This window comes from Mastacembelus armatus, chromosome 11, assembly GCF_900324485.2.
Source record: "Mastacembelus armatus chromosome 11, fMasArm1.2, whole genome shotgun sequence".
NCBI lineage: Eukaryota > Metazoa > Chordata > Actinopteri > Synbranchiformes > Mastacembelidae > Mastacembelus > Mastacembelus armatus.
This window is the reverse complement of record NC_046643.1, coordinates 12724356-12738848: the sequence shown is the minus strand read 5'-3', so window position 1 is coordinate 12738848 and position 14493 is coordinate 12724356. Positions and strand designations below refer to the sequence as shown.

General features: G+C 42.5%; 1 protein-coding gene across 2 annotated transcripts in view; it reads left to right on the top strand.

Moving 5' to 3' along the window:
* jarid2b (jumonji and AT-rich interaction domain containing 2b) overlaps nt 1-14493 on the top strand; it is a 97130-nt gene that overhangs the window by 37575 nt on the left and 45062 nt on the right. For both annotated transcript variants that reach the window (XM_026299686.2, XM_026299685.2), the window contains exon 2: nt 9574-9700. In XM_026299686.2, coding sequence (XP_026155471.1) covers nt 9574-9700 — 127 coding nt within the window. The remainder of the gene's footprint in view (nt 1-9573; nt 9701-14493) is intronic.

Sequence of the window (14493 nt, the reverse complement as noted above, 5' to 3'; positions counted from 1 at the left end):
GTAGATGAGAGAGGGATGTGCAGAGGCCATCTGTTTCTTTTTTTGTTAAATCTAAAGTGAGATGCAAGCAGGGTTCACACAATGAAAGGTGTTTTAGGCATCTCTACTGAGAGGGGCTGATGCTTTAGAAGTGGTGTCTTTTTTTTTTTTTTTTTTTTTTTTTCCACAAATATACTCATTTGGGTCAAACTAACTTGTTTCCCAATACACAGTCATTTAGCTCTACACTTGTGTGGGCAAGCGGCGGCCTTTCTCACACGCTCAATATCTTTTTATGTCCTGCTTGTGGAAAGGGGAATTAATGAGCCTTTCTAGTAAAGCAGCTTGTCTGTACTCGTGCAAAATTCTGCAAGGCCAAATGAGTTTAAAGCCTCAGGCTACGAGTTGTTGTTGTTGTGTGAGTGTGCCTTGTGTGCACGTGTGTGATGGTGCTTGTGTGCTTCTTCCTGTCTGATTGTTTACAGCCTCACCTAAGTGGATTCCAGATGTGATCCTACAGTCAGTCTCAGTCTGACTATCCAAGGCTAACAGGGAGACTTTCTGCAAGTCCCCCTCAGGCTGACACCAGTTTGCTTCTGTACAAATGGCATCCTCCCCTGGCAGCAGACGTATGCTGCATAACTGACCAGAGGGCCAGTTCTCCGTATAGGCATACAAGCCTGCTAGCCCTGCAGGCTGTTCCTGTCAGATGAGGCATGAGGCTAATGAGGTTACTCTTGTTTCCTGTTACTGCTTTCCTGTTCCCTCCTTGTGTCTGCGGGAGTGGGAGGGCTTTAGCTCAATGGAACGACATGTGTACACACTACAATATAACTTGGATATGCTTTGAAACATATTGGTTCTATGGATGTGTATGCGCATACTCGCTATGTTTGGTGTGGTAATATTTTGCTATGATGAGATCAGCACATTTTTGTGGGAAGAAACTCTCCAGAAAAGTGCTGGTCGAGGTTTTGGTAATATATTAATGCTGTCAGGAAATAAACAGAGGGAGTACAATATTTATGTTTTAACTTCAATCGAGAGGCCACATACTCGACATGCCTGTTTAGATTTGTGGCCCTGGAATATATTAAACCCACTATTATAATAGTCAGATACCAGAATACCTTAGCTATTAGCAGAAAATGCATTACCTTGCTTGTGAAGAGAAAACATGTCTTAAAGAAGTGTCTGTTAGCCTTGCCATTACCTTAGGCTATTTGCTGGCCAATATTTTATTTATTCATCATGTACAGAAATGGTACACAAAGCTAATTCAAGGACAAATATTTCTTCTCTGTTGTCTATTTACACAGTTAATGCCACTGAAAATGAAGAATTTAAACTTGACACCAGTTGAAATAAGGAACTTTTACTCTATAGAAGGATTTTTCTACACAGACACAGTACCTGGTGTCATAGTTCCTCAAGCTATTGATGTTATAAGTCACAGCCTTCCATGGGGTCTTCCAAGGCTCCTGAGGGAATAGGAAGGAGGCGGAGGACACATTGACCACTGTTACCATGATGAATAACAGCGTGATGGGGAGCGCTGTAGAGCAGAACTCACCATCCACGTGAGAGAGGCAGTGAGTGTGTGTGTGTGTTTGTGTGTGTGTGTGTACGCACGCACATGCTTGAGCCAAACCTCTGGTCAGCGGCAAATAGCCAAAGTGAAAATGATATGGTGGCCGAGTAGGAGGGCAAGCGTGTTGAATGAGACTGTTATTGCTGAATGGGAGCTATTTGTTATGCAACCTGTCAGATCAGAGAGCACACACACACACTCACACTCACACTTGGACACAAGTGTTGCTTTATACTTTATACACTATACTATTTTAACAAACAGTTCTACCACAAGGCCTGTATTTTAGTCTATTGTGAGACCAGACGTGGCACAGCGCACTCAGCCTGCCAAATGTAACTTCAGAATATGAAAAATTTGCCTCAACTGAGCCCTAAAAACCATGGCAACAAGCCTGTGAAACTGAGTGAGACACAGCTGCATCGCTGATACCCCGTTACTTTAACATTTCATTTTACGAGAGACACTTAAAATTCCCTTAACAACAATTCCACCGTCCTTTCTTGAAGTTGTGACGCGGAATGAACAGCAAAACAGTTGCTTTGAGTGTGGGCTTTTTACTGTAATACTCCTCTGGAGTCTGGAGGAAAACCTTAAGAAACTCCCTTCTACGTACTGTTAGATAATCTTTCAAAGTGCTATAAACACAGTCAGTGTTCCAGCAATGTGATTTAAAATAATAAAAAAAAAAAAAAAAAACAGCTGTACACATTAGCAAGGGATTCATATTGTCTCTAATTATTCTGGAATTCATTTCTTTCTGGTGTTTTGTTTTCTAGGTTTTCACACCACAAATTAACATTGCTTTGTAACACATCTCTCAACATTAACAAAAGATTTGGTTGAAATTTGGTGAGCAGATGGCCCAAGTAATCAGCTGATTACATGTTGTTATGGTTTGGATCGTGGAAATAATTGACTTTTTTAGTTACAAGTGTTAAAGTTTGTTCATGTGGCTGAGGAAACGTTAGACAGTTGGTATTTTCTGATGTGACAGAAAGTCAGTGCATGTGCTTTTGCTTATTCAAAATCAAGCCTAGAATACAAGCAATAAACACATGGAATATAAATTGAGACTACTTCAACTGATGGAGGCTGAGGCTCTACTGAGAGCTTTCTTGTTAACTGGTGAAATTATATTTGCTTCCTGTGTGTGTTTTGGGGGTTAAGGATCCAAACAGGGGTCAGTTGGTCATGTGGTCATGTAGCCAGAGTGGGTGGGCAACCCTGTCGATATACGCTCCTTATTGTGCAGCCAGCTGGGCCTTTTCTGCACACGCACGTGCATTCATACATGCTCACACTGGATGTTCAAAGCATTGTGATATTAATTTCTTTCAGTCAAAATAAACTCTCTCACAGACTGTATTTCAAAGCTCTCTCCCTCACTCCGTTCTGTGCTCTACTTTTACCAGGCTGACAGCTTTGTATGCTCGACAGGGCTGAATGGCACTGGCAGTCTGTCACTTAAGCACGCTCAGATGGATTCAGACGTTGTGAGCGTGCATGAGCGCGCAAATGCAGACAGCTGATATGATTGACGGTGGAGATGCAGGAGTGCATGAGTGTGCATGCGTGTGTGTGGCACTGAGCTCGGCAGGAGAGGCTATCGTGAACAGGCTGCGGACAGAAGGTATTGTTCTAAGGGAGAAACATTTATCTGCTGCATATGTTGGTAAAGAACGAAAAGCTAGAGCGTTAATTCGGTCAGACATCCAATTTTTTGACTGCTGGAAAATTTGCCTTTTTGAGTTGGCAGTCTTTTTTTTTTTTTTAAGCGTATCCAAAGAGGCATCTACATGGTTACACAAGATATAGTGTCTCTTTTATTGTTGTAGGTCAAGGAAGTTGTGTTCAACCATATTTCTGCTTATGCAAAAACTGTAGTTCAAGCTGTTTACACGACTAGAGACAGACCCTTCTCCCTTGTGGTGTTCCTATCCTCTTCTGCAGATGGAAATGCTATGGAACAGTTGGGACTATCCCAGCACGGTTAGTTTAAAGGGAAGGCCCTGTGGCTGCACATACATTCCAATGCAGTGAGCTTGGTGTAATGAGGTGATTATATAGGGCCTCTCGTCCCCTGCAACCCCACAAACCCCTTTCCGTTCGCCTGTTCTCTGAGCTCCAAGCAAAGCTCAGCATCCGGTCTTCTTGAGGCTGTAAGGGGCATGGGGACCCGGATATCGTTATGATTGTAATGTGAGATTTGTGAGTGAACACGTGCTTCGTGGTTGAAGAAGCTGGCCTGGTTTTAACCTCAGTCTACCTTAGATTTTTAGCAAATCACATTTTGTTACAGTGACAGGTTGCTTTTTTTTTTTAAAAAGTAGTACACCAAATGTAGGCAGCAGGCTTGAACATATGTAATGAACAAATATAGTTATTTTTAATTAGAGATGAAAAACAGTGTTTGCAGCTTTCCTGTCTGTTTTCTAATGAATCAATTCTTCTCAAACATGCAGCTTAGATGTTCTTATTTGCCTTTGTGTCTGTCAATCTCAAGATTGCTTAAAAGAGCTATCCAGCATTGTGGTGGGCATAGTTGGGACCTCTTGGTGTGCTGTCAAGGCTTTCTTTAACACAATAGTTTTTTTTTTTAAATACCATACAGTGGTTTTTTTCCCTCTGTAATCAAGATGCCCTAAATCTTTCTAATCTACAAATGCTTGGTCATGACCCAGAGAGCGATTACAATGATGTATTTGGCAATTAAATAATTGTTATCACTGTCATCTGCAACACTTGTGAACTTTAAGTAGTCATATCCTTGCAGCCAGTCATCTGGGGCCCACGTGTTGGTGAAAGAATGAGAAAGACCAAGATGTGGAAGGGGGAGGAGGAGAAGAAAGAGAGAGGGTAGTAGCAGGCTAGAGACTGCCCTGATGGCTGAATACAATAACCCAGGCTTTGTTAAAATAACATTTCTCATCCATACATCCATTCATCCCTCCATCCATTTCTCCAGCGTGCTATTTTTAGAACAGCTAGTGTGAACGCAAGCACACACACACACCCACACACAGAATTACACGTATATGCAGATTCCCATGTGCATGAACATATATACACATGCATTTGCACAAATGTTTTGTTTTACTGTTTGAAGGGTAGCAGTATTGAATGCATGCTAGATTTTTGACTCTCTGGGGCTTTGTTACTCTTGTGTATGCAGTAGATTGATATTTTTGGTCAATTAAATGATGAGAGACAAAAACTAAATAGTCGCGAACAGGTTTTATCTGCCGTTTAATCAGTGGTTTCCATTTCTGTTGTTTAGTAAGTGCTGGCATGTCGAAGCTACAGAGCTGACACTAGCAGCAGGGCTTGGCTTTCTGTCACACTTTTACAAACAGACCTTAAACACAACGCAGAGGCTCTGTGATGCTCTTAAAGACACAGTGTGTTTTTTTTGTTTCTTTTTTCAGTGAATGCTGTGTAATAAGTGGTTTCAGAGACATTTTCTCAAAGATTTGAGCAAATACTGGTGAAATGCTGCTTTAAATTTTTAGTACATGTGTATAATAAAAACTGGTGCTGGTGTACAACATGTTTTTGTTATGTGAAACAAATCCATTGTTTATACTTCACATTTTAGTATGTGAGTTACACATGGTTTCTAATCATTCATTTCTGGTGAATGGATGAAAAACCAGATTAAATTCTGAAGGTAATGATGTGACTGATTTCTTGTTTTTGTTTTAAAGTGGGTAAGATATCTTTAGCTCGTCCTCCTTCCTGCTGCCTCTTCCCTCCTTCCCTTGTATCTAACTCTGTGTCCAGGATCTTTTCACCCCCCCCCCCCCCCCCCCGTTACATATGGCCAATTCAATCCACTTGTTTCCTCATCAGCCATCATGGTTATTGGATTTGCCTGCTTTGGAGAGAGGGATGTTTGAACAAAGCTGAGGTTATGAAGTGGAACCAGCCCCAGTTTTTATCCAGTTAGATGAATAGATACAGATGCGATGAAAGATTAATCCTCAGACTCCTGGTTTCTTTTTATTCTTTTGCTCAGTTCCTGGAACCGTTTTCAGACTTGGGCTTATTTACGTGTGTTTGTTGTGATTATTGTTTTGTTGGCAAAACTCTGTAGCTGAGCTGATCTTTGGGGTATTTATTTACTGGATGTTTTCTCACTTTAATGAACACAAATATGCATTTCAATACAATCTTACAACAGAATTGCTGGTTAAAATAATCAACAGAAACTGTAGCTGAAGACATTGTATACTGAAGTAATAAACCTTTGTTTAGTGATATTTTCCCATCTCAGAGTGTCTGTATCTGAACGGTTTTTGCAGGTTGGATTTCCTGTTTAATACAGTGGAGCTAGGTTGGCATTCTAGTACACACGCAAGACACACACATGCAAGTGAAGAGAAAAGGTCCCTGCTCTTATCAGTGTGATTCCAATAGTCTCGTGGGAGCTAGGTGGGGTGTAGATGCATATGTGTATGTGTGTCTCAGTGCCGGGTAGTGCTTGGCTGGCATTGCTATAAAAGCTGTCTCCAAAGAGCTCTGGCAATACCTCAGAAACACACACACACACACACACACACACACTGCAAGGAGAAACTGCAATGCAATGCAATTTGGTTTTATTGCGTATTTGAGTAGATGTTTCTCTTCCTCTGTCATGCTACACTTGCCCTCTGGCAGGCAGTCTGTGATAGTCTTTGGAGGGAATTTGCATTCTACTGCTGGCCGTGACCCCTCTATTTTCCACCTGCAGAACACACAGACTAAAGAAAGGGAAACGCGTTGGCCAAAAACAGATGGCAGACCACCGCTCAGGTCAGGCAAGTAGCTGACCTGCAACTGAGCAAAGCTGAGCTTGTAAAAATCTACTTAAACAATCTTCTGAAATATGAAGAACTGTCAGTGATGTTTAAAGGTAGAACAGCTGTAACAGAGCAGCGCTTTAGTGTTCAGTGTTTTTCTCCTAGCTGATGAAAAGTCAGCCCCCCCCCCTCTTTTTTTTCCTCAAGGTCTTGTTGCTCTGTGTAAACAGTGCAGGAAATATCTGTTGCATGTTGCCAGCATCTGTGAGAAAAACCAGAGAGAAAATGAGAGAAGAAGAAATCCAGATGAACTTTGGGGGGTTCAAGAATTTTTTTTTTTTGCCTCTTAAGACAGCTGTGAGTTTTTTTTATATATATATATATATATATATGCGTGTGTAGCGATATAGATGCCATAGACGCTGACTATGTGAATGTTGGTAACCCAGAGATGTACTGTCAATGCTGTGTGTGTGTGTGTGTGTGTGTGTGTGTGTGTGTGTGTGTGTGTGCGCGTCAGTGTACATTTGGCCTCGTGCCACACCATGGGGGAAAGAGTGCCAGTGAGCTGTCTGGGTAATTGGTGTATACCTGGCAGGCTTTTCCACACACATACACATACATGCACACACACCAAATGGATTAGATGACATTAACTACAGGAGAAAATGGCATAATTGAATACTTGCCCTACCTTTCTCACTTGTGTGTGTGTGTGTGTGTGTCTGTCTGTGTGCACACGTGTGACAATGTAATGAGGCACTGCACACTACACACAAAACACACCCTATCAACCTCTGTCAGAGGCTGCAAAGCATCAGTGCACTGAACAGTCTGCGGGTGCATGAGCCGGCATGCGTACTGTATGCAGGGAGACATGGCTGTCACCCATCAGTTCCATCATGTGCAGACACCCAGCTTTTAATCTTCTCCCCCACCGCCTCCCTGTAACTCTGCTGAGGCCTCATCCCTAAGGCCCCTGAGCAGACCTGGGAAATCAAAACAACACTCTGCAAAAGCTTGTTTTTATCTGCCGAAGAAACAAAATACACAAAAGCACAATAAACAAGCGGACTCGTCAATATTGTCAAAAATTATTAAAAGCTATGGAAGGAATTGAGTGAGTGAATGAGGTCGTATCACTTTGTTTTAATTACAGGAAGTTTGCAGTTGCATGGCTATGCACCATATTCATCAGTATCCAAGTAGTTCAATATTTGCAACCTTATCTTTCATGACCCTCCAGTGGCTTTAAAATAAGAGATTCTGCATTTTTTTTGGCTTCCTGTTGTTTTCTGGTGGTGAGTGACAAGGCAGAGAACCATTCTATGAACTAGATATGAGTTTATAACCAGTACATGGTGAACTGTTAACTGTTATTTTTTTAATGTGACGTGTATATTTTAATGGTTAAAAAAAAGTCACCTTGATGCAAAACAACTGTCGTGAAATTTTCAGGGTGTAGGGTGTCTTAGTGGATCGACATCACTGAATAGAGACATTCATGAGCAGTAGTCACTCCAGTAGAATTTTCTTCACTAGCTGTTGGAGGGATATATGATATTAGGACCAAATGAAGTTCCTCTTTTTCACACACTCAGTCAGAAACGCAAGCTGACACACAGACTCAGTTTCTGCAGTCATCTAAATTCCCGTTTTTTTTTTTGGTTTCTTTTTGAGAGCTCACTTGTTCTAAGTGGAATTCTGTGACTGTTATCTTTTCAGTACAGCAGCAATAAAATGTCTTGTAATTATTTTTGTGCGAGGTGGAGATTTTTATTGCACCCAGCCAGCACTGATGTCACTGTGATGTCTGCCAGCCACTTACCCGAGCCAACGCGAGGAGTTCTGAGTCAATTGGGTGATCAGATCTCGCTCCCACACAGGTTCCTTTTTCACGTCTGCGTTTTACATTACGTTTGACTCAGACAGAAGGAAAATGCACTCGCTGGGGATGAATCGACTGGATCAGAAACATGTTTTTCATTGAAGTTATTAGCATATGTTAGCTTTTTGCTCAAAGATGTAAAGTGTTTTCTTTTCTCGAGCTGTACAGCTGCAATCCACTTGCCAGCATGGCTTGACTAGAGAAGCTATTTCCAGTTTCCATTATTTATTGAAACCTCTCTGTTGTGGCTCGTGTCCTAATATCGTTTCATTTAGTCATTAGTGTTGTTCAACATCAAACACAGCTGCCAGAGCAATGTGTGTAGGGGAGCGGGGGGGGAGTATTGCTAAATACCATGTTAACAACGCTCCTCGTAGTGGAATATTTTTCCATTAAGCTGCTCAGACTTTCATTATGAGCAATATAGAGGTATGGATGTATTGCAGCTCTGATGTGCTATATGTTGTGCTGTTGGGCAGGAGGTAGAGCAGGTCCACCATGATCCAAAAGATTTGGTGGTTCAATCCTTGGTCCACACTGAACCCCAAGTTGCCCTTGGTAGCTGTTCCACCGGTGATTGTGTGAGCGAATAGGTGAATGGACAAAAGCGCTCGAGTTAAAAAGTGCGATACAAGTACAAGACCATTTACCATTAGCATTTACTATATGTTTGTTTCTTATATTGAAAATATCTCTGGGCAAATTGCTCATGTCTTGGAAGTGTGTGTGTGTGTGTGTGTGTGTATATATATATATATGTGTGTGTGAGAGACTTCTGGTGACCTCTTCACTGGGAGAGAGATTAGAAAGACATGAACTCACAGTCCCATGATGCTTTTTTCATTTGCTTCCTACCTATTCATCAACATAACACTCTCGTATCATGGCATTGTGCAGAGATGCAGTCCTCCGTGCATTGTTATGCTAATGTGTTGCCCTGTGTCTAGCTGCAGTACAATGCTATATTATGCTAATGTCACGATATAGCAAGAAAAGGAGGGGATGGATCCAGCTGGAACAACGTATATATGGACGTTTCTCTTTATTAAAGCAGTCATAACTTTTCACATATTTCCACACTCAAAACCACATCTTTCCTTTACTTTATCATTTTAGATGAATTCATAATGTACAAATCATCATTAAGTTTTACAGTCATCTGACTAAAATACTAGCTGGCTGCAGCTATTGTTAGTGGTATTTCCTAAGTATTTTTCAAGGTTTCCATAAATCAAACAAGTTACAGAGTAACTGGCATTTCTTACCCACTGTTATTGTGAATCTGTGATGATCATTTTTTTACTGACCCATTCTCTCGGATGTTTTCACAGGATGACAGTGATGGGATCCCGTGGTCAGAGGAGCGGGTGATGCGGAAGGTGCTTTACCTCTCCCTGAAGGAGTTTAGAAGTGCACAGAAACGGCAGCTGGACGGTGATGGAACCACAAACTCCAATGGTGAGTACAAATCCATGTGGATGTGAGGGGCCTGTACTGCTACTGCTTGGCGTCCACCGTATAATATTTCAGTAAAACTAGAGTTTATTCAGTTTCACATGGTGAATGACAGGAAATAAAGCAAGCTGGCCTCACACAGGATTTTTTTTTTAAATCACTGGAACATAATCATGTAATTAAAGTCAAAATTGAAGCCAGAGGTTTAGAAAACATACAGACCAAGAACACAGAATAATTTTTTTTTTTTCCTTGTGGATCTCGGTTTAGACTAAACGTATGATAAAGTATTTGACACCCATGCTGCATTTGGAAATCTTTATTTAGCCAAAATAAGAACTTTGCAGAGAGGGAAAATTAAATGAATGACGTGTACTGTACACAGCCCTGCAATAATTAAAGGATATTTGCAATTGCAGTAATTTATATGTTGTAAACTTTCATTTGTTTAGAGAAAATGAAAAGCAGAGAAGTTGTTACACTTTTTTTTGTGAATAAAAGTCAAGAGTTGCCAATTTTGTCTGGCTTTGCTGAGGTTAGTGTCTCAGTGTAGCTCGTCATAACTTTAATTGCAGGCGACAGCTTTATTAGTCTGTTTGCTCATGAAAACTAAGCGTGTTTTCTTTGATGATGGAACCTGATCTTACTTGAAATGAAGAGAATCCAGTGAGAACGGATAAAGGACTCTCATTTGCCTTTTGTTGTGGGTCAGTGGGCAGCGAGCTGCAGTTTCGCTTTTTTTGCTGGTTCAGTATCACATCCTCAAAGGAATCCTTGAACTGAAAGTATTTCCCCACTTGTTTTCAGTGATGTTTATGCATCAAGAGCAGGGACTCTGATCAGGTCTCTCACAGTGGTCCATCCATCCATCCATCTATCCATCTATTTTCTATACTCGCTTATTCCTTAACCAGGGTCATGGGGATCTGCTGGAGTCTATCCCAGCTCTCGTTCAGGTGGAAGGCAGGGGTCCACCCTGGACAGGTCACCAGTCCATCACAGGGCCACATAGAGACAAACAACCTCACACAACCACACTCACTCCTATGGGCAATTTAGAGTCACCAATCAACCTGACATACATGTTTTTGGACTGTGGGAGGAAACCAGAGTACCTGGACAAAACCCACACAAGCACAGGGAGAACATGCAAACTCCACACAGAAAGGCTGGGTTGCGAACCCACGACCTTCTTGCTGTGAGGCAACAGTGCTAATCTCACAGTGGTACATATAAGAAAAACAAGTGTAGAAATATTGTTACTCCTTTCCAGTTTGGACATTTACACACTCACCCTGGGGTCCAGATTCCTTAAAATGTGGATTAATACCACCCCAACATAAATTAATACTTAAAGATGCTTAGTTAGACAGAAATCTAACTCCAGTTGGGAGCCCACTACAGTAACAGTTGAGGGATTTTGCTGTTGAGCTGTGTAAACCTGAGACAAAACCAGAGGAGTGAGTGCACAGGGGGATGAACAGCTTGTTTTGAACCAGGCTGCCACCATGTCTTTGTTTGACACTGGTGCTCCCACACACACTCGTGCGCACACACACACACACACACACACACACACACACACACACACACACACACACACACACACACACACACACACAGACACACACACAAAAACCCCTCAGCCAGCCAACAGCGGAGATTTGAACTTCACACGTGCCTCAGAAGCTATTCTCAGCTGACATTAACACAACCCAGACACCGAAAGAAAGGAAACGGGAGGAAAAAAGAGCCTCTGAAAGTTCACGCCCAGCCAAGGAAGCCAGCCAGCAATCCAGCTAGGCAGAAAGGGAGACAGGCAGACAGACAGGAGTGAAATATCTTTTGAAATGTAGCTGATCTTTTTTTTCCCCTTCTCTATTTCTTCTTTATTATATATATTTTTCACACCTTCACTTATCTCTATGCCAATGCTGAGTGCACCCTCCCTTCCCTGTAGCTAACATATCTCTGTGTGTCTGTCTGGCATCTCGTAGCTGCCACTCCAGAACTCCTCAGGGCCTTTTAAGCCGCCGCGGGTAGCTGACCTTATCGCCTGAATAAAAATGACTCATTAGAAAGCATCGGCGGCCCGTCGCACTGGGGGTAACGACAGCAGGCCCCACTGACACAAAAGGGAGTAGGGCTGAATAGACGGGCCCTGCTGTTTTAGAGCACTATGGGTTAGCAAGGCTTTGGAGGCTGTACGTGCAGCACAGTTTCCTGTCTTGCTTGGATGTTGTGGTGAAACTGTCAGCCATTTTGGAGGATCACACTCAGCATGCGTTACATCCTGAATGGGCATCTCCTGCTGTTTTAGAGGACTGTGGGGTTAGAGAGTCTCGGCTTATGTTGGGGCCAGACATGTGCCACTGTTTTCTGTCTCACACAGCGATTACTGTGAAACTATCAGCCATTTTGGAAAATGAGATGGCATATGTACCTGCTAATCAAATATTGCATAAGTACAGGAAATTTCTCAACTAATCAAGTTTTTGATTGGCAGAAAATTATAATCAACTAATTGTTTCATTTGTTCAGGCAAAATGCAAATTATTTGATGGTTTCAACTTCCCAGACATGAGGAGCTTTTGCTTTTCTCTGCTTCGTACCTTTATGATGATGATATTTTGGGGATTGGGACTGTTTGTCAGATACAGTAAGTAATTCCAAGGTGTGGCATTATGGGCATTTTAATTCACATTTTTTTGTAATATCTTGAATATTAAAGGAAAGAAGGGCCAGAATTTATTATATTCATTCATTATTCTGCCCATTTTTACCCCAATTTATCAGATTGTCAGAAAATAGTGATTCTAAGGTGACATCTACATTTTTTAAATAACATCCCAAATGATTTTCAGTTTGTTAGAAAATCAGAAAAAAGCACTGAGAAACTTGACCAGTGTTTATTTGTGCTTAAAAATGCCACAGTAGTTGCAGAGTAATTGTCTCTCAATTGTCAATTAATCTGCTAATAGTTCAGCTCTCAAAGAATCAATAATAAAAATTTCCTTCATTGGTTTAAGAGGATCTGGTTTGAATCTAGGTAAAGTCTTCTCTGCTTTAGCGTATTGTGAGGTAAGTGTCCACCATTTTGGGGTGAAGGTGTCATGTCAAATTCTGTCTGTAAGCATCAGAGAAGCAGCATTTCCCCCTCCCCAGGCACCTGCTTCTCCATCTTTCCCTCCCTAACATACCTCCATCCATCCCCGACCTCTGCATCTCTCCTCCTCTCTTCGTCACTGCATGTCAGCAATGGCTATCTGTTTTAGAGGGGGGTGTGGCAGTCTGTCAGTCAGCTGTGTGTGTGTGTGTGTGTGTGTGTGTGTGTGTGTGTGTGTGTGTGTGTGTGTGTGTGTGTGTGTGTGTGTGTGTGTGTGTGTGTGTGTGTGTGTGTGTGTGTCAGTCTATCTTCCCACCCACCCAGCCTTCTCCCTGCCCATAACCAGCAATCATGCCATCTCCCCAGCCACTTTACCTCTCTCTGTTGGCAGCCACATCCATCTCTGTGTCCATCACACTTCCTGCCTCTCGCACTTGTTCCCTGCATTATTTAACAAATGACATTATGCCCTTCTGCGTCCTGGCTTCCGCTCATTTACCCACTCATTTCACCCTTCTCCCACTCCAGCAGCCGTCTTCCTCTTCCTCTCTTTTTCTCACCACTATCTTCCTCCACCCGTCTGTCCTTCCGGTTGTCTCTCCCATGATGCAAGGTTTCATTACACATCAATAGGACTCTGGTTACTGCCTTCTCCGCAAGCTCCTGTCTCCTCTCTCCCTCCTGCTGCTCAATCTCCTCGATTATGTATCTCCACCCCTCCCTCCTGCTCTCTCCATCCATCTCTGTCTCCCTCTTTCCCACCATTTCCCTCTATCTATTCCCCTTTGTCCTTCCTGTCCTCTGCCCCATCTGTCTTAACCTCCTACAGTATCTGTCACGCAAGCCCTCCCTCCCTCTCTTTTCATTCTTCCTCCCTGTCCTTCCCTGTCTACACCCCCCCTCCGCCTTTACCGTTCTCCGATCCAGTGAAGCACCATCTTCCCGTACCTCCTTACCTTGCCTTATCCTGCTGTACTCGTACTTGTACCTCTTGTACCTCTTCTCTCCCCTCCCCTGCTTTCCTTTTCTCCCTCCCCATTTCCCTGAGTGCTATTGATGGAAGAGCTGGCTGCTGGCCAAAAAATGGGGCCGAAGAGTTTTCTACCCATTTCTGACTCTCCCTTCTCTTTCTCTTCCTGTGTATCTGCCCGTCACAGGACCTGCCATTCCTACTCGTTTTTATGCATGTAACCCCATTTCCTTCAACACTCACTCTTCTGTCCCTCTGCTGTCTGTCTCTATTTCCCATGCTGCCAGCTCATTGTATGGCTGGAGTGGCAGCCATGGCAGCAAAAACACTCGCTCTCTCTGGTGATCGTATCACCTGGCAGGGAAGCATGGATGAAGGAATACCAGCAGACAGAAGGAAAGATGTTGGGATAAAAGGAGATGAATTAAAGAGTCAGTTTCCAAAAGAGGAAGAGTTTAGGTATCAAATCAAATAAGTGAAAGATATTGCATCTGTTCTGTCCTCACATGCCCCTTTTTCCACAACAGCCAGTACAGAATCCTGTCTTTGCCTTTGATGCTTGATATTTACAGCCTTGATCGTTGCACAAAGCAGATGGCATGTTTCTGAGCATTGTTGTGTGCTTTTGTTCTGGCTTGTGGTAAGTGCCATGCAGTGTTGTGAGGTCCAATTTTAGAGAGAAGAGCAATATATTTGAGGCTCTTTCATAGGCTCTTGCCA